General features: G+C 42.8%; 3 protein-coding genes across 5 annotated transcripts; 2 read left to right on the top strand and 1 right to left on the bottom strand.

The window, feature by feature from the left end:
* Positions 1–860: 860 nt before the first annotated feature.
* On the top strand, positions 861–6,702 carry c3h19orf44 (chromosome 3 C19orf44 homolog). Its single transcript, XM_076723209.1, has 10 exons — positions 861–1,342; positions 1,448–1,618; positions 1,774–1,901; positions 2,077–2,575; positions 2,900–3,257; positions 3,707–3,780; positions 4,593–5,061; positions 5,178–5,267; positions 5,941–6,107; positions 6,454–6,702. The coding sequence occupies exons 1-10, from the start codon at positions 1,229–1,231 to the stop codon at positions 6,532–6,534; spliced, it is 2,151 nt and encodes a 716-aa protein (XP_076579324.1). The 5' UTR covers positions 861–1,228; the 3' UTR covers positions 6,535–6,702.
* A 201-nt stretch (positions 6,703–6,903) lies between these two features.
* Positions 6,904–13,158, bottom strand: akr1a1b (aldo-keto reductase family 1, member A1b (aldehyde reductase)). Of its 2 annotated transcripts, none has more exons than XM_076723268.1 (9): positions 13,012–13,158; positions 10,686–10,781; positions 9,684–9,803; positions 9,367–9,518; positions 8,901–9,096; positions 8,561–8,760; positions 7,946–8,018; positions 7,618–7,704; positions 6,904–7,190 (listed from the first exon to the last, which is right to left on the bottom strand). In XM_076723268.1, exons 2-9 carry the CDS (start codon positions 10,764–10,766, stop codon positions 7,125–7,127), a joined length of 975 nt encoding a protein of 324 aa, XP_076579383.1. In that variant the 5' UTR covers positions 10,767–10,781; positions 13,012–13,158; the 3' UTR covers positions 6,904–7,124. The 2 variants fall into 2 exon arrangements, with proteins under 2 accessions (XP_076579383.1, XP_076579372.1); XM_076723257.1 differs by lacking the exon at positions 13,012–13,158 and adding an exon at positions 12,858–12,989.
* A 1,192-nt stretch (positions 13,159–14,350) lies between these two features.
* On the top strand, positions 14,351–21,363 carry uhmk1 (U2AF homology motif (UHM) kinase 1). Of its 2 annotated transcripts, XM_076723242.1 has the most exons (10): positions 14,351–14,393; positions 14,796–15,184; positions 15,931–16,060; positions 16,930–17,116; positions 17,212–17,409; positions 17,636–17,730; positions 19,034–19,110; positions 19,204–19,302; positions 19,424–19,512; positions 21,094–21,363. In XM_076723242.1, the coding sequence occupies exons 2-10, from the start codon at positions 14,881–14,883 to the stop codon at positions 21,238–21,240; spliced, it is 1,326 nt and encodes a 441-aa protein (XP_076579357.1). In that variant the 5' UTR covers positions 14,351–14,393; positions 14,796–14,880; the 3' UTR covers positions 21,241–21,363. The 2 variants fall into 2 exon arrangements, with proteins under 2 accessions (XP_076579357.1, XP_076579347.1); XM_076723232.1 differs by having other exon boundaries at positions 14,373–15,184.
* Positions 21,364–23,306: the final 1,943 nt, after the last annotated feature.

The raw sequence follows: 23,306 nt of genomic DNA, 5'->3' as shown, positions 1-23,306 counted from the left end.
ACATGAAGAGCAAGACTCCAAGTGGACATGTGATCACATACTAACTCGGATATTCTGTGTGGTCCTCGAGACCCCGTGCCCTCCTTAAGAGCTCAAAAAACATAGTTAACATTCTTTTATCAACTTTATGAGCCATGAATGAACTGAGGACATGTTTCAGGAATGTGCCGCAGCAAAGAATATGACAGATCTTAAACATTTGGTTCATTAGAGCTCTAACAGGAAGACGTCTCTTAGGTCCAGTTGACCCAAAACATCAGTAACAAAGGATAACATAGTGTGTATTTCTTTGTTTGTGAATTACTTTTTGGCAAACAGAATGAGTATTTGTTCATGAATACCCCACACAACACATAAAACACTGAACATTTCCTTGTTTTGGTGGAATTACTGTACAGCTGTACGATCATTACACATGCCCAGCTAATTTGCCATCTTGTGAAAAGGTCAGTACCATAAACTCAGCAGTGACACACAGTCTGACACAATCAATCAAACTTGATTCTGTGCAGTCTTTTTCGTCATCCAGCTCCCTGATATACCTTCTGAGATGATGACCCCCCTCTATTTGCTTTACTGTCATATCTGCTAAGCAGTTGTGATTAAAAGAAATATTAATAAGTATTCTAGAGTATGGGGGGAAAGGGAGAGGACTTAGATAGCTGCTTGACTTCTAAAGAGACACTGGCCTCATTAAACAGTCTAGAAGCAGATGGCACAGTAACGGACTTGTGCCAGCAGGGGGAAGTAATGTAATATAGCGGCTTTCGGCTACCGCACAAAGCCAGAGAAGAAGAAGACGAAAGTCCCAATCAGAAGGAGGCAGTAATGAACGTAAAGGAAGATATCTGCCGTAAATCAGCGAAGAAGAGGGAGAAAGCGGAAGTTCTTCCTTGGAAACAAGGGACGCCAGAGTGGTCGCTATGAATAAAGTAGGCACTGCATGGTCAGACATTGGCGACACAGTGAGCCGCTTGATGTTGGCTTATTGATGTGAATTGCAGAAGCTTGTGAACTGCCTCGAAATGAATCTATGAAGCGCTTCTTTCTCACCGTATGTAACTTACTTAGCTAGGGTTAGCAGACATCATTTTTGCCTTCATAGTTATCTAGCTAACACTGCTGTCTCCAGCGCAAGATGAAAAATCCCGAAACGGGGTAAACTACAGTTAAATGCCGTGTGAACATGTAACATTATAGCTATATCGAAGTGTATTAAGTAGCTAATATGTGGAAACGAGGCGGTCGAAGCTCCGCTCTGGATCGGGCTCAGGCGCTGCTGTCCGCCAAGAGGAACAGCAGGGGAGACGCTGAGTCCGTGCGGCCGACAGCCGAAACACAGGTACACACAGTGAGTTTCAAGCTGTAAACGTGTTTAAATCAACCGTGGCGTCACTTTAATACGCCTGTAACACCAGAAACTTGTCTTTCCTTTCCCTCTCTTTAGGGTGCTGTGGTTGGGTCTGCGAAAAGCCGACCTGCTCCCCCAAACACGCACACTTTACTGTCCGATGTGAGTGACCTGTCCTCGGTCAGCTCAGCTCCTGAGCATGGAGCCGACACCGGGGCCTCTGCTGCTGCTGGGAAGACCCAGGGAAGGGAGCGGGATACTACCAAGGTTAACACTCTTAGAAGATTGATGCTGCTTAGCTTTGGATATAAATGCAATGAAACTTTAAAAGCCTCCACAGTAAGACGTTTTTAAGTCCAATTTGATAAAAGTCCTTCACTTTTTGTGATGCTGTTTGAGCGGTCCTTGCTTTCTTCTGCCAGGATCTCAGGCCTCAAAGCTCTCTGGGTGGAGGAGGGAGCAGGTTCTTGAAGAAGGCTCCAACACCTGCAACCAACAGCAGCCAATCACCTGTCAGCAGGCGCCAAATACAGCAGGTGGCCGAACCCAGGTACTGTTCTGTGTATGTGAAGAGACACAAATGTTATATTGAGCTCTAGACTGAAGTTTTCTATCATCTGACCCATTGATTCTACTCAAAAATTTCCATTTCAAATATGCACTTCTGCTGCAGCTCAATTCTTGTGTTTTTCTCTCCATTCACCCGTCTCACCCACTCCCTTCAGAAATGTTTCATCTTCTCTGCGAGGCTCCCAGACTGCTGCTTTGAATAGACTGGCTCAAATTGAGAGCCGCATCCGCAGCCGCCAGCTGGCCGGTCAGGGGCCAAAATCTGCAGAGAATCTAACGACAGACTTAGGAGTCTCACCTCCACCAGCTGCTCAGTCTACGGAAGTCTCTGTGCAACTCTCAGCACAGTCCAACCGTGACCAGAGCCTGAAGGGGACACGTTTCCTCAAGAATAACTCAGCTGTGAACAACAGTAATCCTGCTGCTGCTGCTCGGGCTCCACAAGGCCCAGATGTTGGTGTCAGGTCCAGGTCCAGAGCTGCCGATGCTGTTGTTCCTTCCGTGGGTTTGGAGACAAAGTCAGTGAGAGTAGTGAGAGGTGTGAGTCTGGAAAGTGATGAAGAGGATATGAGGAAGCTGCTAGGAGACTCAGATTCAACAGACAACAGCTTCTTAATACCTGCGAGACCCTCCTCCAAAAGAACAGCAGACAAGGTACTTCTCACCTCTGAACCCAGGGCTGGTTTTCCTCAGTTTTCATTCATTCTTCACTGTCCATCACAATTAGATTTTTTTTGCCTGTGTGTGTTTGCAAGTTTTCAAAACAGAAAATATTTGTATATGGGACAAGTGTCAGCATTTCAGGCATATAAGAACCATGTCAATGGGACATTCTGAGCTTTGTCAAAAAATGTACCAATATTCCAAAAACTTGTATCACAAATGCCCGAAAATATCATGTGTTTTGTCCTTCCTATTGGTTGTTGTTGTTTATTTGGGCTTTTTATAAATGAATAATAATACTTTCCTCTCTTCCAGATGTTGAGTAAAAGCAGTCAGAGGGTCCACTCCACACCTCCTCCTGCTGCTGTCCCTCCATCATCATCACCAGTCAACACAGCACCTCCCCGCTCCCCCAGCTGCAGTTCTCCTTTTCGATTCACCGGTCAGGCTCAGGCCCACTTCAGCCCCTCTGTGCTCTCCCCATCCCCCTCTCCCCCCTCTGCCTCCCCCTCTCCTCCAGGGAGACTGGACTTCCCTCATAGGATGGGAAGTCCACAGCGTTCCCTCTCCTCCATGTCACGCCGCAGTGAGGTGCTCTCTCTGGAGGAGCTCTTCCCTGTTGGTCCTGACTCTGAAGATCCTCACAATGACATGAGTGCAGTTTCCTCTGAAGGTGAGAAGTTCATCAGGGCATCAAGTACACCAGGAAAGGTGGCAGTTAGTGTTGGAATTTCTAAGATTAAGAGTTACTTAAAATCAGTAGTGTTCCCCTTTGTGTATACCTGTTAAACCATGGTGTTTTTGTCCATTAATCATGTTTTATTTGTCACTCTTCATCTCATGCATCCTAGATGGACAACAAGGTACTAAAATCATCCCTCTGTAGAGTAAATATGAGCAGAGAACAGGACAGATATGAGTTGCTATGTAGGGTAGTGAAATTTGAATCACTGATACAGCAGCCTCACGCTCATTTTCTAGCTTTTGTCAGTACTTGCTTTTCATGTATATTTGATACTTTATGCATTAACAGCAGTAGCGCACTAACTGATGTGTTGATGACAGTTCTGTGGATGTCCACTATCATTTATAAAAGTCTGTTGTAATCTTGTGTTATTGCAGACTTCAAGTTAAATGTGTTGACATTAGACGACCTCGTCCCTGCTAACCCTGGATTTACTGAGGAAACGCACGAGGTGAGCCATGACAGCATTAATTAAGCACAGTGGAACAAAGTAAAGTCACAAAGTAGTTGTGTGTAATACAGAGTGCTATTTGAATGTGTGCTGGAATGCAGTGATGAACTGCATTAAAGCTCAAAGGAACCGTTACTATAATTTTATAATTTTAATATTTTACGGTAATTTTTGATTATTTGGGGGGGTTGGTCACTTGGTGGCAGCAGGACCAAGCTGCAAACAACATGTACAATGAAATGTTATCAAATATGTACGAATTTTAATTCATTAAAAAATTAACTGTAGTTATCAACAATGTGAAGACATAATTATGTCAAAGACGTCAAAGAAGTGATAGAGAGTCACTGTAGCGTCCAGTCTGCCCTCAGTCCATCACACTGTCCAGCACACATTAGCTTGAATTCATGTTCGAATACAAATGTATGTCCAGTATTCACTTTCTTGTAGCTCTGTTTTGTTCTCTCACCAACTCCTGAGAAAAATATCCTCTTTAGCTGCTAAGTGTTCTACTCTGGTCATCTGGTGGTCTCTAACTGTGTGTGTCTGCTGTTTGATGCTGAGCATAGTTTATGGTGGCTTATTAGAGCTTTCCACTGAAAAGAGCTGCCTGCTGCTGCTGGAAACATGGGAGACAAGTGAGACTGAACCAAAACAGTAAAGTTGAGAAACATAAAACCAAAACAATGAGCTGAAAGATGCCAAAAGCTCCATAAAATTCAGCCTTTTCTCCTTTTTACTGAGGATCTTGTCAGATCCCCTGAAGGACTCCTTAGACTGATGTGTTTGCTTTCTTCCCGCTGCGTAAACAGAGAGAAGCCAGACTCAGCACTCTTGTTCCTGGATCCCTGAACAGACGAGCGCTGCCAAGACTGAAGGAGAAGGACGAGGACCAGCAGCAGGCGGAGGACGTGCTGGACTACCAGAGTGACTTTGAGAGTGAGAGCAGGACAGATCCAGGTTACAGTGCCAGTCAGGTTTCAGAGCATTTGCAAGGACATGGAGATGAAGAGGAGGTGGCGTCAGAGGTCAGAGAGAAGGCTTTGGATTCAGACGTGTCCCGTGGGGCGGCAGAGGATGATTACTCAGACACTTTCTCAGACACAAGTCGCTCCTACATCTCACAGACCTCAGATCACAGTCAAACACTGAGCAGAAGCAGAGACTCCAGATCCTCGGTATCATATGGCAGCCGGAACAGTTCTCACCAGTCGAGGAGGCGTGCTTCAACTAGAAATGATTTAAAAGACGCAGCAGTACAGACTTACACGCAGCCTGCCGGTTAGTCTGCCAGACATGGTGTTTGTATATTTAAGATGTGGTAGGGCCTGAATCATCAATACCACTACCATCAACATTTCTTCACTTTCTTATCTCTGGCTCTCCTCCCTGTGCAGGTATGGCTACTGTGGGTCCTGCAGCACGCATGACCTACATGGATCCCACCCCAATGGTCACTCATGCTCTCAGTGCAGAAATGGTAGAAGGTAAGACTCAATAAAACGGAGCAAAATACAACGTAAATACACACTGAAGACTAGAAAGCAGCGTGACAGAGAGCCTACCTCTGCCAAGGCTCGACCTTTGAAATAGAAAATATTTAAAAAAAAACAAACCTGCACCTGCATCCAGATTTATGATGATGCAAAATTTCAAGTGAGTCAGACTTTGCTGAGGTTGCACCATCAACAGGTGAAATGCTATAGAAATTTACAGGATTACTTTTGTGACATAGTTTTACTATACCTTAAAAAATGTGAGAAACGATCAAAGAAGAACACTGTGACACATACAAAAGCAAACTTTTTTGGGGGGTCTGTCCATTATGACGCTGTGCTGTGCTGTTGAATTTGAGTAACGACCTTTGTGGAATAAATGGAAGGATATTTATTAAGATTAAGAATAATACGGGACAGTGTTTCCATTGAAACCACAACATGAAATTAGTGGAAGCAGCTTTATCAATTGGAGATAAATCAGTGGTGAAAGCTGGTGTGGAGTACTGGGTTCTTCTTTTCATCTCACATTAGTGTTACTAGGAGCGGTGGAGTCGTTCTCCAGCACTCGCTTTTGCCACAAACCCAGTTTACATTCTTGGGAGTTCTACAGTCATAGTACTGATTCTTCTGCTTCTATGTGTGTCTGATGTCCCTCCCTCAGCTCTCAGCACCTTCAATCCAGCTGTATTTGCACTCAATGAACTGCTGAAGCAGCAGCTTGCCATGACAAGGCGGTTCATCGAAAGCAGCCGACATCTTCACTCCAGCCTGGTGCAGAGCCTGGAACCACCCAGCTACAGGTACACCACGCTGGAGGACACCAAGGAGGTAAAGCACACTTCTCCTGGCTCAACAAAGGAAATGAGTTTCATCACTGGTTCAAAGCCTCATTGGTTGAATATCCAATCTATAAAAGAACCCTCACATTTTCTCACCTTATGCACCTCCCTGCATGGTGAGACATTCATCGCACTCAGCTTTCCTGCATTCACTGACTGTGATGTAGTTGAACTGTTATTTGGTGATTGTGGACAATCAGTGTCATGAGACAGACCAGTAAAATTTACAGAAACCAGTCATTCTTTAAATTGGTATTGTAATTGCAAACCTGCATGTTTTCTGAAACCTGCAGAAAATTCACACATTTACCGGCAATATTTTTTTCCTTCTTCAGTACATTCGCAAGCACAGACCTCCCAAGCTGACGATGGAGGACGCCTTAGAGGAGGTGCTGCAGGAGATGAGAGACTGCTAACACGTCTGACCTCTGGTACTGGATGTCCTGGATTCCTGAACCCCCAAGTGTGGAGCAAGAGACATTTGTCAAGTCCTTCTTATTAAAATACGTTTTATACATCATGAAATATTTTTCTACTGTTGGAAGAATTAATGCATTAGTTACAATAAATCTTAATACAAGAAATTCAAAGTTACAGGAGTAACTTGTAAAATTTCAAAGAAATTTTTGTTTTGATGGATTGACACCATATAAAAAGGTCAAAATCTTTCAAAACTTCTGCATCAGAGTATAAGACATATAACTCCAGGCTGGTGGACATTTATAGTTTGAGTAATCTTTCAACCACAGGAGTTCATTCATGAATAATGAAACGACGCCTGCCAGTGAAGTAACAAAATGTTTATTTAAAAAATAACACGTACAGTATGTAGGCAGCCACACCACATGTTCCAGTCTTCATCACCAACAATAACTCCATTGTTCTAATGATAAGTGCAGGATTTGACATAATCTAAAACAAACTCTGATGTCAGGATCCAGGACATCTATTAGTGACGTGGTGTTGGGGGGGTTGAAGGCACAAAGTCAGGTGTCCGTGTGGGTCGTCAGTAGGGGTCGTTGAAGGGGTAGTGAGGATGTCCTGCATCCCTGGGAACACGTTCTCCTTCCACCTGCAACATCCAAACCACAGCTGATTCACTTCCCTCTGCTCTTCAGTGATGTGTTCAGGTTCACTTGTTCTGCCCGACAGATTTCCATCCCACACTAACTGCTCACACTCTTCACCAAACTGCTCAAGAAGGGCTGATACTGATTTTTGACAACTTAAAACTTCCAACATCTGACATTTTGTGCCATTATCCCAGACATTTCAAACTGATTTTATTTTTGCCGTATAAAGAAAAATATCCCCACCCTAAAACAGCACGTCTGTTAAAATCATACTTCGGGACAGTGAGGACGTGCTCGGTCATGACCACAGGCTCTTATATTTATAAAATGAGCTGGATAGGAAATGAAGTTTCCCAGTAGACTGGAAAATGAAACGGTAACACCATCAGTACCCACCATGAGATGCAGTACATAAAGCCCACTCACCTGGATCATTGGTACGATGTAGCGCCAGCCTCTGTTCAGCGCTGTAATACTTTTCATTTCCTCTGCTTCGAGGGTAAAATCAAACACCTGAAAACAAACAAAATGATTCCTCACGACCCACACAGCATCCTCTGCCACTGTAAACTAGAGCTGTACCACAAAATGTAATACACATGTGGACAGCTAATACAATTAGCTTTTAAGTACTTGAAGGCAAAAACTGACCCTTAATGCGACGTTAAAAAATTCTACAATTGTCATCTTAAAAAAAAAAAAAAATGGCCTCATTGTTTGAAAATGAATTTCTACCACTGAAATTTTACTCCACCTGAATGTTCTCTTTGATTCGGGACTCTGTCACACTCTTGGGGATGGTTACCACTCCTCGCTGTGTCTGCCACCTGCAAATACAATAAAGCAGGGCTGAAGTATACGGTCACTGCAGAGTGCAGAGACCAGAACAGGCTGCACAACTAATCAGGTGCACCTGACATTTAAATAACAGGGTAATGTGTTCAGAACGCATCACAGGGTTTCTGTTTCAATGTCAGCTTTATTCTGCATACGCTGAGAATTCTGTGCTGCGGGCCACTGCTGTGTTTACAGCTTGTTGCACTGCCCCCAAGTGGCCAAAATATGTTATTGCAACTGCTCAGTGCATCTGATACAAATTCATGTTATAGGAAAGTCGTGTTTCTCATTTGAATCTACTCTGTGGTTGCTCCAATAATGACTTCAGAGACCATTTTTAATGAAGATTGGAATCAATTTAAAAATGCTGAATACAGAAAAAAAACTTTTTAAACAGGCAATATCTGGCTGAGCTTGATGTGAAACTGCAAATGCGTACATTAAGTGTTATTGTGCCATCTAGGATAGCCCATAAAATAAAGTGTGTTTGCGCCGGGATACAATCTGAGCAGTTCATTTAGAGTGGAATCACCTCAGGATAATCTGAGCAGGGGACTTTTTGTATTTCTCTGCGAGGGTGGCGACCACAGGCTCCTCAAGCAGAACAGGTTCATCTGGATGCTTCCAGGCCCGGTCAGGAGAGCCCAGAGGGCTGTAGGCCGTCATCACAAGGCCCCGGTCCCGACAGTGGGCCAGCAGCTCTACCTGGGCCAGGTAGGGGTGGCTCTCTACCTACCCCAACCAAACACAGAGACACCAGGACGATCTGTAGCTTTCGAACACCAAACCCGGGACGTGTTACAGCGGTGTTCAGACTTGAACTGTCTGGAGCATTTTAAATTAATTTTTGCGTCATCACAAGCACCCTGTACCTGTAGCACAGTGGGTTTGATGCTGGCGACAGACAGGATGTCGTCTATCTGTCGACTGTTGAAGTTGGACAGGCCGATGGATCTGACGAGGCCTTTCTCCACCAGCTTCTCCATGGCAGCCCAGGTCAGCTTGTAGTCTATGTTGTCATACAGCAGGGTTCCATCCTCCTTTTTGGGAAAAGGAACGTCTCCTTGTCTAGGAGGTGTAAAGAGGGAGCCACATTTAAAAAGAAAATTAAAAGCAACCAGGGAGAGACTGACATAGACAAAAGCAATGTCCTTTCATTGTATTTCCTTTAAGTATGTCCCCAGTTTATGGTCTACATAACGTAGAGTGAAAAAGTTAGGAGGTTAAATATAATGTCACAACTTCAATTTGCTTATATTGAACAATCGATTCTTTATTAAAAACTTTCCTTTTTAAACCCAGCTGTCAAAATGATGAGTTAATTAAAGTGGAGCTCACTGGAAGGCGTAGGGCCAGTGGATGAGGTAGAGGTCCAGGTACTCCAGCTTCAGGTCCTTCAGGGTCTTCAGGAGGGCCGGCTCCACGTCCTCTGGGTGATGTCGGGTATTCCACAGCTTGGATGTGATGAACACGTCCTCTCGCCTCAGGGCCTGGTGCACAGACAATATGTCAGATATAGTTTAGTACATTTTGGGCAGATTGTAAGCATCTTGAAATTTCATCTATCAGCCGCGAAGGAGAGATATTGATTGTTTGAATTATGGAACAGAAAACACTCTTACTTGAGCTTCTAATGCAATGCTCAGCTGTTTTACCTTGCCGGGTCCGAGTGTGTCCTGCAGGGCTTCTCCAATCTCAACCTCATTGCCATAGATGGCTGCACAGTCAATGTGGTGATACCCAGCCTCCAAGGCCCAAACGACGGCCTGTTTCACCTGTGACAGCAGCAAAACACGACAACTGTTAAACACTGACTTCAAAAGCTGCACCAGCACACTATTTATGCTGTCATGCTGACATTAACTGGCATGAGTTCATTGTTAAACCTGAAGCAACACAGTATAAATTCAAGATGCAGGTTGTTCTTCATGTGCAGGTGTTTGTTAAACAGGTAACAGACTGCAGAGAGAAAACACTGCTGCTCTGGCTCTGACAACTGTGCGCTTTAATCAGTATTAGCACAGAGCACATGTGTGCAGACACAAACTCATCAAACGTCTGTACAGCTGTTCAAGGCGACCGACAGCTGATCACAGCTGGATCAGCTGGCGCCATCATCAGAAACATAAGGTTTCAGAGGAAAGGATGTCTCATCTCTCTATAAACACATTCCCTCGTCCCTTCTCTCCTTGCATGGTTTGCTGTGTCTCTCCATTCATCCTCAGTGAGAGGGACTAAGACGAAAGGAAAAGCAAGTGAGGGAGATGTGGATGTCATCTAAAAGACTTGGATGTGTCCATGGTCAGCTTGTTAGTGGGTGCATCACTGAAAACGGCTGCTGGAAACAAGGTTAATGAGAATGGTGAGACAGAAGCCAAGCAGAAAGTTAAGAGAGGCTGAAGTCTAATGATAATTCTCTGTGGGTTCAGCACCGTGAGCAACACTTTCTACTTTACACGCAGACATTTGGACTCGTTGCAAATACAAAAATATTGATTTGTGCAGCTGTAACGTCTGAAATGACGGATGCATTTCTGGATGAAGGGAAGAGAAACTAAGTGGGCAGAAACAGAAAGAAGAATGCAATACTGTCCTTTTATGAGAGAAATCATATGAAGAAGGCTTTCTTTTTAAGAGGAAATCAGTGCAGCCTCTACCTTTCCTGGCTCACTCTTCCATGTTCCCAGTCCAAGGAGGGGCATCTTCCGCCCTGTGTTGAGAACTGCAAAGTCATTCATGCCTCTCAGAAGCACCTTGAAAAGGACAAGGAGAGCACGACTCAGTCAGTGAGGGGAGCTGCTTGTCTTAGCTGCTCGGATGTTTAAAGCTGCCGTAGCAAGAATTCAATGTGAAAACACACCCGTCGTATTAGCATTAAGCTGTTTAGACTACAGCATTGGAGATATTCATTTTTCACTCTTTCACAAACTGTAACAGAGAAATGCAACACACAAACAGAGGCAAAGGCTGCCACATGAAAACATCTGGAACACACCATTACTGTGGTTAAGGAGGTAACTGGTTCCAAAGGAAATACAGCAATTAACCACTTTTTTAATTTGAATGATTCTGAGTTCAGGTGTTAAATAAATGCTCAATGGGACCAAAAACAGATACGCTGCCGGGTGTTACTGTGTACATATATATTTTCTATTTATGTCAGATTATGAATTTTCGTTCACTGTCAGAAGTAAGGAGATGCTCTTTTTTTCAGAACAATGAGCCAAAACATGTAGAGAAGCTCTTCCAGCACACCGTCCAAACAGAGGAAGAAGTGCTGACTTGCATTTCCCTCAGAAGTCATCAGACTGAGCTGTTTATAACCTTGCAGCACAGCCTGAGGTGCTCTAAATAGGAGATGGCATCATTTCATCCATTATATAAAGATAAGACAGAAATTACTGCATATGACAAAAAGCAGAAAACATTGAAAGTTGTTCCATACTTAAGATTAAAGGCCAAGTTTGAAAGCTGAGTGTTTTTACAGACTCAGACCTGAGCTGCAGCAGACACATCCAGACAATACGTGAAGCAGCTTTTCATCACTGAAAGCAAATGAAAGAATTTGAGGTTTCCTGTCCAGACAGATTCAAAGAAAAATCCTTCGTGCCCTCGCTCCGGTCAGGCAGGCATCAACTGTTGTTTCCTCTCCCAAAAATATCACCGCAGCACATTCAGAACAGCACTGCCTTAACCAGGAGGACTCAGCACGTTAGCCCTGTTCTTAACTCTAAACAGTTAACAAATCACAACACACGCTTAAAGAAAATAAACCTCGAAGACCCTTTGGATGTTTAGGAAACCTGGAGAACCAGAACCAAACACTGGAAAGCTGCTGTGCTGCAACTTCCTGAAGGTCGAAAACAGCTGTTCTCAACATTTTGGGCTTGTGACCCCTTCAAACAAAGGAAGTGGTTGAATCATTGGTTGCATATGTCTACAAGCTGTGATCAGACTATTTTTCATGTTTTATCAGACTGACTTTTCCTGAGTCCTGAAAAGTTAAAACATGAAGTATAAGTGTTTTTTTTTTTTTTTTTTCTGCTTTCCTCTTCTGTTAACATTCAATTAAAACCTAACCCTAACCCTCCAGGTTACTTGTGTCTTTGATTGATTCACTTCTCACTTTGAATCACTTCATCCTATTTTTGCCTATTTTGTTTGACTGTTTCAACAGATTTTCTTTAACGCTCTTAAGTGTTGTGTTCAAATGTATCACCCTCTGCTTTATTTGCAGGACATTGATTCCACATGTCAGGGATGGCAGGTTGATCTGCATGGCAGCTGGCTTGTTTCATGTTAAATCGCAATTCCAAATCCAGACCGTCAGCTAAACCAGCATTTTGCCGAAGAGCTTCTGACATATCTCAAGAAAAAAATAAGACATTTTCCAGATCTCTCCGAAACCAGGACTGTCAGCTGATTCCATGGAAGTCACGCGCACGGCCACACCTCACAGACTGGCACCTCAAATCAAACCTGATCAGCAACATTAACGCTTTCCACAATATGAAGCACACGCTAGCAAATGACGGGTGATGCAATATTTGGCCACTACCCTGAGAGAATTTATAAACATAGAGTATAAATAATCTATAATACCGATTAATAATAACTGTGGGGTCACTCGGTGGGCCCTCTCATTGACCACTACGCCATCTATTGTGAGCTAAGACAAACAGCTGTCCATTAAATCCAGCTCTTGTTCAAATGACAGCTAGCTAGCTTTAGCTTCTCCTGAAGAGAAATCTGCACTCGACTGAACTTCACTATCCGCGTTTCATTCGACGTCCACGGCCAGCCATTTTTAAAACTGCTGCCTTACTCACCCGCTTGCCAGTGTCAAAACACAAACGACGGAACATCTGCTGGAAGACCTGACATCTGACTGCCTGCATGGTGGCTGCAGCTCAGTGGTAAAATTGCATAACACCGCTGCTTGTCAGCGGCGGCCCCTCCTCAATTAATAAGTCACCAACTTACTGTTTCAAGAGTTTAAAACCAGCGCCGTCAAACAGGAGCCTCTTCTTACAATCCTCCTGAGCAGGACCAGAGTGTTGTTCAAGTGATGCTTTCTGCCAAACGTTCAAAAACACCACTTCATCCTGGTGACATTTCCTCTTCCGGAATGATGATTCCTCCATTTCCGGTGAAAATATTTGCGGACCCTTTGAGGATGTGTCACTGATTCACTTCAGAGAGGTGCATTTAGGTGTAAAAGATTTTAACTGTATCTGGAGTTACCACTGGTACTACTAAAGCTTTCAACGCTTAGAAATACAACAATGGTTTGTTAAATAATTCCAGATGTTTGCATACCGAGCTTAATATTTGTACCAGTGTAGTGTAGAATAATGAAATCATGGAATTGACTTTTGACACAACAACAGCTGAAAACAATTCAATGCTGTTTGAAAAGAAATATTTACCACAATACAACATTTATTTTTTGCAGTTTCAGGATTTGTTTAAGTAAGTAACAATAAAAAATAATAATGATAATGCTTATAGTGGGAGGAAACTGTTAAAAAAAATGTGAATAGTTTAGTAAGTATTGCAACATCAATGTGGAGACATACTGTAATGATACTACTACTACTACCAATAATAATAATAATAATAATAATAATAATAATAATAATAACAATAATAATAATAATAATAATAATATGTTATTATTAAGACCACAGGAACAAAGTGGGAAAACCTGAAACAGCACATATCATATGATAGAGGGGAGCTGAGAACTGGTCGGATGTGTGATGATACTTCAAGGGACAACATAATAAGTGTCAACACTGTGATCTGCTGCTTCCCTATGGATAAAGAGGACGGGACAGAAAAGAGCCTCAGAGGAAGAGACAAAAATCTCCACGGAGAAGCACAAAAATATATTTTTAGAATACTCAAAGTGAGGCTTTGATGTCTTATTTGTGTATTTAATTATTTATTTTCATTGTTTGCTTGAGGCACCTTTTGTGAAACACTGGCAACATCCAAAGAAATGCAAAAGCAACCTAACAACGGTGATAAGTGGATTTTCTGTGTGCAGATATTTGGACAGAGATCTTTTATGGTAACAGAATCACTCAGTATTTAACCAGTAAAATGTAGATTAGTCAATGTGTAACCACATAAACGAACTGTAGATAGAAAAACAGTGTTTTTAGTTGATCATACTTCAACGTCGAACATCAGGGGAGAGAGAAAATAAAAACGACTGCGGGATCTGAACTGAAGACAACGCAACATGTCACATCTTGTTGCCTGAATTAAGAGAAGGTGTAGGGACACTCCATACCGACAGGGGGCAGACTGCAGTAAACGATGCACCGCAAACTTGCAGGAGGAAAGCAGAGACGGAAGTAAGATTAATATCAACAACAACCTGAGTTACAACTCCGGCAAAACTTTACGGTCGTTACATTTGATACACTTTCTAAAGTTATTACACCCGTCACAAATGCCGAAATAACAACCGGTGTGTTATGGAGGGAGTACTTTCTTGCGCGTCGTGGAAGTGGTTTGTGGTTGAGCTCAAACTCGGTGGCTAATTTAGCCACTTGGAGCAGCTAAGTTAGCTAACTTTTTGTCACCTGACTACAGTGAATACATTTTGGCAGCCGCCTCAGAAGCAAACAGCAGTCTAATATGCTTAGTTATTGCGTAGTGCTTTGTTTGAACAAGATTTCGACTGGAGCTGGATTGTCTGCTAGCTGTCGTTGACACGTCCTTTTCCCCCTCTTTTTTTAATGTGGCGCTGATAGAGCCCGGTTCACAATGCTCCTGCAGCTGCTTCCACCTGTCAACTAGCTGGCTCCTCTCCTCCTGTCTCCCGTCAGCCTTTGCCCGATGGCTCACTGCGGCTCCTCCGAGCCGAGCGCAAAGGTCCAGGCACCACGTCCGGACAGCATCATACCGCCGCAGGGGAGCGTAGACCAGAGCATGAAGCCGGTACTGTTCGAGATCTTCGGTGAGATCTGGACCGTCCAGTCACGGCTCGGCCAGGGAGTCTCGGCCTCGGTGTACCGGGTCAGCTCAGGCAGAGCCACCACCGCCGCTGTCAAGGAGTTCCAGGCCGACACTCAGGGAGGAGATTACGGGTATCATAAGGAGAGATCCGTGCTGGAAGACATCCAGGGACATAAAAACATCGGTAAAGCATTATTCTACTCAGTATTAACACATGTAACATTAGATCTGTGAGTACGAAGCAAGCAACGAATGTTCTCGGGCTGCCTCCTGTAGCCAGACAGAAACTCAGTCAACATCACCAGAATGCTACAGACATGGAAATTAAACGTCATTACCTAATGCAAGCTTTCCTTTAACAGAAAGCTTCCTTGACTGTGTCAGTGACACTGACTACTCTTTTCGAATCCTTGTGCGTTGTTTCTTTTAAACAGAGCAAAAGCCAAATTCCATTGAAAATCTCTTAATTTTACAGGAACTTGCTTGTCATCGGTGGTGGTAGAATATTCTGCAAGACCATTTGCAGAAAGATATGGTCTGATTTTTAATTCTGCATATGATAAACCACAAAAAGACCTAATCCCAGTGAAACACCAGGTGTTAAAATGTGTAACAGTGTCATGAAAACAATCATGTTTGATAGTTGTTTGCTCCATAAACCTGTAAATTGAAACTTTATTTAAATTCAGTATGGAGTGTAACATGTGCAGACTGTTCAGCAGAGATCTTGATTCATTTCATGTGAAACATACTTTTGTACATCATGAGGGTCATATTACTGTGATGCTGTCATATCACATATAATGTCATTATACTGAAGTGAAGGGTATTGTCTATTAGGAATGTCGCCTTTACTTTTTCCTAAAATGTGATATAAATGCAGCAGTACAGGCCGAGCTGTTCATAATCACAGATTTGTTCTCTTGCCAGTGACCCTGTACGGGGTGTTCACCAACCACAGCTGTATGGGCGTTGCCACCCGCTGTCTTCTGCTGGAGCTGTTGGATGTCAGTGTCTCTGAGCTGCTGGTGAGAGGCAGCAGTGGTACCCAGGGTGGTAGGTAAGTCAAATGATATCGCTACTTGGCATACAGCATAATTCAGACTGTGGCGGGTTGCAGGGAGCTGTTTCTATTATTTTGCCTACCCTTATTGATATAAAATGGGACATAATAGATAACTGTCAGTATAAAATGCAGCCCCACAAAGTGCAGCCTCCCAAAGTTGAATCAACGGCCCACGATCTGATTGTTCTAACCTTCATGAAGGGAGGATTTATTGCATGGTGTTGTCTTAGACTGCATTAGGTTTATCTAGGTGGCCTGAATAAACTGGCAACTGTGTGCATGTAGCCATGCAATGCATTGTGTGCTACAAGTAGCTTAATGCTAGAAGGTTTTGCCTCCCACACAGGTGACTGCATGCTCATGTGTAGCAGTGACAGATATTTTTCACTCCCTCTTTCAGATTTGAAGAAAAAAGTAAAATCATCACACAGTGGGAGACCCATGTCAGTATTCTTCATACGTTTTTAATTATGAGATCACAATTTGTGAAAAATTGTGAACTGTTGAAAGATTTGTGACTCGATGTAAATAGTTGTTATGTAGAATATTTCCAGTTCCAGTGGCAATATGTAAATGCTGACAGAAAACCTGCTGACAGTGAGTTCTGTGTGTTAGATAGCAAAATATGTTAACAAGGGAAAAATGTGTTTTTTTTAATTTGGTTGAACTGACCCTTTAAAATCCGACCAGATTTTCAATAGTCAAGTATTTCAAGTTCTGCAAAATGTCAGGGAGCAGTCAGACCGTTGTACAATAGTACTGTATATGGTTCATGTGGGCATGATCGTATGAGTGATGACTGCACTCACTGTATTTAGGAAAACTCAAGCCTTGTGTGTAGCTTTCATGATATTTTTTGGCAGACCCCAGCAGGGTCACTCCATGTGGCTTGTCCAGCACTGTGCCAGAGACATCCTGGAGGCTCTCGCCTTCCTGCACAGGGAGGGCTATGTCCACGCTGACCTCAAGCCACGTAACATTCTCTGGAGCGCTGATGACGAGTGCTTCAAGCTTATCGACTTTGGTCTCAGCTTCAAAGAGGGAAACCAGGTGGGTGAGTCTGGAGAATTTGAAATTCAGTGGAAGAGGAACTGGGATAACTGAGTATTATATCTCTGTGTCTCTCCCTGTCTTACCTCCTCCAGGATGTCAAGTACATCCAGACAGACGGGTATCGCGCTCCAGAGGCTGAGCTTCAGAACAGCCTCGCTCAGGCCGGGGTGGAGGTGGACGGGGACTCAGGCTGCACGTCCGCTGTGGACCTGTGGAGCCTTGGCATTATCCTGTTGGAGATGTTCTCAGGAATCAAACTCAAAGACACCGTCCGCTCACAGGAGTGGAAGGTATGACAAAGCTCTGCACAGGGTAGATTGATGATATTAATTTAATGGAATAGCACAACATAAGGAATAACAATATATAAAACAAGAAACCAGAATAAGTTGACACTGTAGGACTTATTCATGGTATAATGGAAGTCTTTAGGAGTTTCACAAGTTTGGAAACAGCTGATATCAGTCAGGAAAAGTCTAACAGAGCAGAGCCTTTATCTGTTTTCAACCCCTTTAGGATAACAGTGCTGCCATTGTCGACCATTTCTTTGCCAGCAACAGTCTTTTGTGTCCTGCCATCCCTGTCTATCACCTCAGAGACCTTATCAAAAGGTAGGTTCTCACACATAAAACTTTGAATCCAGTCTAATCCAGATTACTCGGATTTGACCGTTATGTCATGTACTACTAAGCAGAGGAATGTTGCCTGCAGTTTAACTGTCTATTGCAGGGGTTCTCAAACTTGGTTCTAGACATCAAGGTCAGATGTCCGGAACAATTGGCACTAACAAAATAATATTTAATCAATGAATTAATGTCACATCTGTTCCGATTGGGCCAACATTAAAGACAGACAAGGCTCAGACAGGTAGTCCATATTTATTTCTGACATATTCTGACAACTGCAGTTACACTAGTTATTGTGTTCTCGAGAAAAGGAGACACATTCTGTATGTGGAGCTGATAGAAAAATCTCTGCTGTAACGTTAAAGTTTGAACTCAGCAGCAACAACAAACAACACACACCAGCATCTAATGTCACCATGACAGTGATGTCAAGAACAGGGAAATAAACCATTGTCATTATCATTTCATTGTCATTAACAATTTATTGTTTAATAGAAAATTGATTTTAAAGTAAAAAACATGAAACTTCATAATGTGTTGTAGCCTATTCATAACACCAGGTATGGCAGGGGTCCTCATCTACATCTACATTTGTCTAAGGGCCAGCTAGAATTTCTCTGAGCACACACTCAGGGGCTGGACTTTCAAATAGAAAAATATGTATATATTTGGGTCTAATTAATCTATTATTGTTTAATATTTTCACTTTGTTACAAAATTAAGTTATTTTTATCCTATATCAGTGTGAACAGACATGGAAAATCCATAATAACTAGATACTGAACTAGAAAATCCTCTCAGACCTCCATCAAGGAGTGCTCAGTACAGAAACTGATCTCCTGATCTCAACCAAAAACTCCTCTTTAGGATGCCAGGAAACAAACAAACAAACAAACAAAACTCAGTCTGAGACTCAATACGAATGTTGGCCAAGGAAAACAAACCCATGTGACGCCTGTTGCATCTAATAGACAAGCTTTGTGATTCTTCGTGAGTATCCATTTCCAAAGAGTGGTTGAACTATGAATTATGGACTTTTTGACTCATTGCCAGGGGCAAGCTAATCAATAATCACTCTCAGGGTAGATTGGACCTCTTCCACTGGTGAGATGTTAGATGCGTCCATTTTCTGAATCCATTAATATTCTGTGGGCTGGATGGGAAGCTTTGGCAGAGTGGATGTGACCCGTGGGCCACCAGTTCTCAATATAAGATGGATCTTGACTTTTTCAAACCCTGGTCTGTAGTCACTGAGCTGTATCGGTCTTTTGATACTTTGTGTCTGCAGCATGCTTCTCAACAACCCAAAGCAAAGATGCACAGCTGAAACTGCCCTGCTGAGCCCTTTCTTCAGTATTCCCTTTGGTAAGTGTCAATATTTGAGACCTCCACCAAGATGAACGCATCTCTCAGTGTACCATATTTACCTGTTTGTACATGTGTGTGCGGGTGTTTCAGCTCCTCACATTGAGGACTTGGTTCTGCTGCCCTCTCCTGTTCTCCGTCTGCTCAACCTGATTGATGACAGTCATCTGCACAATGACGAAGAGTATGAAGGTACAGCACCATGTTTTTCACTTTCCTGTGCTAAACATTTGAATGGCCTGCAGTGCTTGAATTGGTTTCCTGTTTCTTAAGAGTGTACAGATGTTAAAGTCTATGTCATTGTTTCTCCCAGACATCCTGGACGACATGAAAGAGGAGTGCCAGAAGTATGGCTCAGTGGTTTCGTTGCTCATCCCCAAGGAGAACCCAGGGAAAGGACAGGTTAGAGTCTGTAAACTCCAGCTCTATAAACCAGGACTCTTCAAAATGTTTCAGTCATGTTACGTGCAGTAACTTTTATTTCACAGCTGTTTGAATCATAGAAAACCTCCACTGTGTTTCACATGGGCAGACTTCATTGGGTGGTAGCACACCAAACTTTATGAAGACTCACATTTTCTGCACGGCACATTTTCATTAGTCCGATGAAATAATTGAAAAACTTGGTGTAAAATAGGAGGAAAAGGTGCCAGTATACTTTTTGTTGTTTGTTGAAGTGGAATATGAAGACACAGACTATTTTAGCAGCTGTATTCAGTGGAGTTTTCTTTATTGGCTTCAGTAGTACAAGTACCCTCACTACACTGATCCAGTGTTCTCTGTTTGACTCACGCAGTAACTCACACGGTGCAGCTGCATTGCACTCCAAGCTTTGTCACTGATGCTGGACATGATGCACTGCTATTCATGTTTAATGAATATAATTCACTTAAAATTTCCATTTAATGACACATTTCATTGGTTCGTGATGATGTCTCAACATATATACAGTCATAGTTTTTGGTGAGTGAGAGACAGAGGAGAGAAAGCGAGATATGAGACAGAGAGACAACTTTCCTGCTGCTGAAACACACCATTCAGGAAAGACACGCAGATGCGAGATGACGTGCAACCCTGCAGTCACAAACGATGCTGTCACACATAGCTTGTTTGGTTAAAAGGGGTCCTGGTACATTTTCCCGAGTAGTGTGGTTCATCCGGCCTGGTATGAACGCTGTATATCGAAAATTGGTGCAGCCCGAACAAGACCGACCGAGACTGCTTGAAAAAGTGGGTCTCGGTTTGCTTCCAAGCAAACTCAGAAGCATTAAAGTGCTGCATAATCTTCTGTCAGGCACCAGAATTTGATTTTCCGACATGGGTCGTGATGTTGCAGGGTGACAATCACAAAACCACTCTCACTAAATACTGAACCAGTTTCAAAAATTGTCTTCATTAGCCACACCAATGTGGGAAAATATGGTCCATGAAGACAGATAGTATTTCACTGAAATTTCGGCATTTGTCTGCTGCACTGAAATCTTTCAGGACACATAGACCAGCACCAGCTGGAAGCTTTCATTGTTCACATTGATTGAAAATGAAATGTAGGTCAAGCTGACAAAAGTATATCATTCAACAACACTGGACAGAATTACATTTTTTTATTTTATGAGTAGGAACTGGACCTGAACTGAAATGCAGCAGTGTATCATTGCTTTCACATGGTCCAGACCAAATGAACTCTACTACACGTGTGAATACATCCTAAGACACATACATTACAGCCACAAAATATCTGCTAACTCATGTAAATGCTTGTTAAACTCAAAAAGCCAATAAACAGCATTTGAAACATGCCTGCTGAAGAACAGATTGCTTGAAAATGCTGCACCCCTGATTCCAGTGGACTTTGATTTATAATAAAAGTAGGCTAAGACCAGTGTGCCACAGCCACATCCAATGAATTTGAGGTTTTGGGTCATACACACATTCAGTCACTCCCCCACTAATTCATCCACATATCCTTTTTGTGCCCACCAGGTGTTTGTAGAGTATGCCAACTCCAGTGACTCCAAAGAGGCTCAGAGGCTACTGACGGGCCGCACCTTTGACGGGAAGTTTGTTGTAGCCACCTTCTACCCTCTCAGCGCCTATAAAAGAGGTTACTTGTACCAGACTGTGCAGTGAAGTCCTTAAGTTCAGTTTACACCCCTGCACTGTTTGCATGAAAAAAAAAAGAACTGCATAGGGCACCACAGTGGAGAATCTCCCTGCAAAAACACCTACAGCCAACACAGACACGAGTGGTTACCCTGCAGGTTGAGTTCAAATGATTCAGTTATCAATGAGTGTAGTTAAAAGTTCTGCATGTTATCCATATGAGTGTGAATTGAACTAGGCTGCGTACAGTAACACCTTGTGTCTGCTGCCTCTGGTCTGTGCACTATTCTTATCAGTGTACATCCATGTAGTGCTTCAAGGCGACCCGCATCCCTCTCATGCAATGAGTCTGGACTAAAGGTCCGTGGTCTGGGTACAGCAGTTCCTGTTTTAGCTTCCATTTCACTGTCATTCATAAATAGAGATGACTACACTAAGAATGTGTGATTAGGACAAGAAGAATCTCTGATGAGGGTTGCTCAAGCAAAAGCCTTCATCGAATGATGGTGTAAAGTTTGAGAATCTATTATTAGTATCTCTACGATACTAAATAGTTCTACAGATCCAACTAGTTACAAATTATCAGTGAAATACTCAGTGTCATCAGTGGAGTCAGAGATGTGATTAGAAACATGTAGCAGGAAATCACTGATGAAATTTCAAATCCTGATGACAAACAAAACCCCTCTCAACTTTGCTGTGGTGAAATGAGTGTCCTGTCCTGTTGTTAAATTAGGAATAATAATTGTATTAGTCTGTCCTTTTTCTATTTCTTATGGTGAGCATTTAATGCAAGGAAATGGTGAGGTACAAGGGTATACACAGGTACAGAATGGTTTGCAGTGACCCCTTTACCAACTGCTGGTTATCCCCCCTGCCCCCCTCCTCTCTCTCTCTCTCGCTCTCTCTCTCTCTCTCTGCCTTTATCTGAGCAAGTCTAGGGCTCCTCGTGTCCTGTCCTATTTTGACTGCAAGTCTTAAAGGGCACACAAATAAGTAAATACAAGTACAAGCTGAAAATGACTGGCCTTGCGAAGTTAGAGCAACTGACATATGAATACAGTCAGTATTGTCCAAAACCTTTTTCTTGGTGGAAATGAGCTAATGAACAAAAATAGCAGTTCAGTGGTAATAAATGTCTAAGTGTGTTTATATGAATATGAATTACAGTGTAGAGCCAAAGTGCTGAGCAGTATATTGCTGTTCATTAGAAAATGCAGATACACAGTAGCCAGTATACACATAAGCAGTCTGAAGCCACTGTGTGTGTGTGTGTGTGTGTGTGTGTGTGTGTGTGTGTGTGTGTGTGTGTGTGTGTGTGTGTGTGTGTGTGTGTGTGTGTGTGAGTGAGGGAGAGAGAGAGAGACAAACCTGGTAGAAATTGGTGCAGTCTGTGTTTTGTTGGACATTTTCAGATCCAACACACAGTGGCTTTAAAGATTGTGCAGTACTGATGCAAGGTGGAGTGGCTACTGTGCTAACTAGACAGATGCAGTGTAATGTTATACAATCTTCTGGTGCTTCAGTAGTGTGCATGAACCAGTGGATTAATGGGTAGACTGCAAGCCCCACATCAGCTAGCCGGCTGATGTAGAACTGTTTCACCCTTACATGTCAACATTTTGAGTTTTAGGAATCAGTAATGTGACAGAAATATCATACACATGCACATTGGTGCAGTCTTGAAACTGATTTCTTGAACGAATAACATGTTTTTGTTATGTTGTATTGATTATATCAGGACAGTTTAACTAATAGAGTCCAGGAAGAAGCATTGTAGTGTTAGATAGCAGCGACAGAGACTCAGCAAGCTTGGCATTTTTGCAGTGGAATGTACTTTATGTTGTAGAACCAGAGATTCTTTTGTTCTCTTGCTTCCACTTTATGATAACAGTGGCTATGTAGTACCCAACAAGCCCACTCTGTCACACTGAACCATTAGATGATTTCTACACAAGTGCCCCATGACACTGAAGCTAGCTAACTAACCAAAATGCTGCTATAACAACAAGTTGTGCTACCGTTCCTTATGTAGCCCAAGCTGTTGCAGATGCCTTAGAGAATAATGCCCTTCCTGCAGATGTAGTCCCACC

Source organism: Chaetodon auriga, chromosome 3, assembly GCF_051107435.1.
Source record: "Chaetodon auriga isolate fChaAug3 chromosome 3, fChaAug3.hap1, whole genome shotgun sequence".
NCBI lineage: Eukaryota > Metazoa > Chordata > Actinopteri > Chaetodontiformes > Chaetodontidae > Chaetodon > Chaetodon auriga.
This window is presented reverse-complemented; position numbering and strand designations above follow the sequence as displayed.

Bases quoted from the DNA above. Each gene is read 5' to 3' on its own strand.
- c3h19orf44 (XM_076723209.1), top strand. From the start codon at position 1,229: ATGTGGAAACGAGGCGGTCGAAGCTCCGCTCTGGATCGGGCTCAGGCG. The intron at 5,268-5,940 runs GTAAGACTCAAT...TCCCTCCCTCAG, and splicing joins CAGTGCAGAAATGGTAGAAG to CTCTCAGCACCTTCAATCCA. The intron at 6,108-6,453 runs GTAAAGCACACT...TTCCTTCTTCAG, and splicing joins CGCTGGAGGACACCAAGGAG to TACATTCGCAAGCACAGACC.
- akr1a1b (XM_076723257.1), bottom strand. From the start codon at position 12,926: ATGCAGGCAGTCAGATGTCAGGTCTTCCAGCAGATGTTCCGTCGTTTG. The intron at 8,761-8,900 runs GTACAGGGTGCT...TGGTTGGGGTAG, and splicing joins TCAAACCCACTGTGCTACAG to GTAGAGAGCCACCCCTACCT. The intron at 8,019-8,560 runs GTGATTCCACTC...TTGTATTTGCAG, and splicing joins CCTGCTCAGATTATCCTGAG to GTGGCAGACACAGCGAGGAG.
- uhmk1 (XM_076723242.1), top strand. From the start codon at position 14,881: ATGGCTCACTGCGGCTCCTCCGAGCCGAGCGCAAAGGTCCAGGCACCA. The intron at 15,185-15,930 runs GTAAAGCATTAT...TTCTCTTGCCAG, and splicing joins CCAGGGACATAAAAACATCG to TGACCCTGTACGGGGTGTTC. The intron at 19,111-19,203 runs GTAAGTGTCAAT...CGGGTGTTTCAG, and splicing joins TTTCTTCAGTATTCCCTTTG to CTCCTCACATTGAGGACTTG.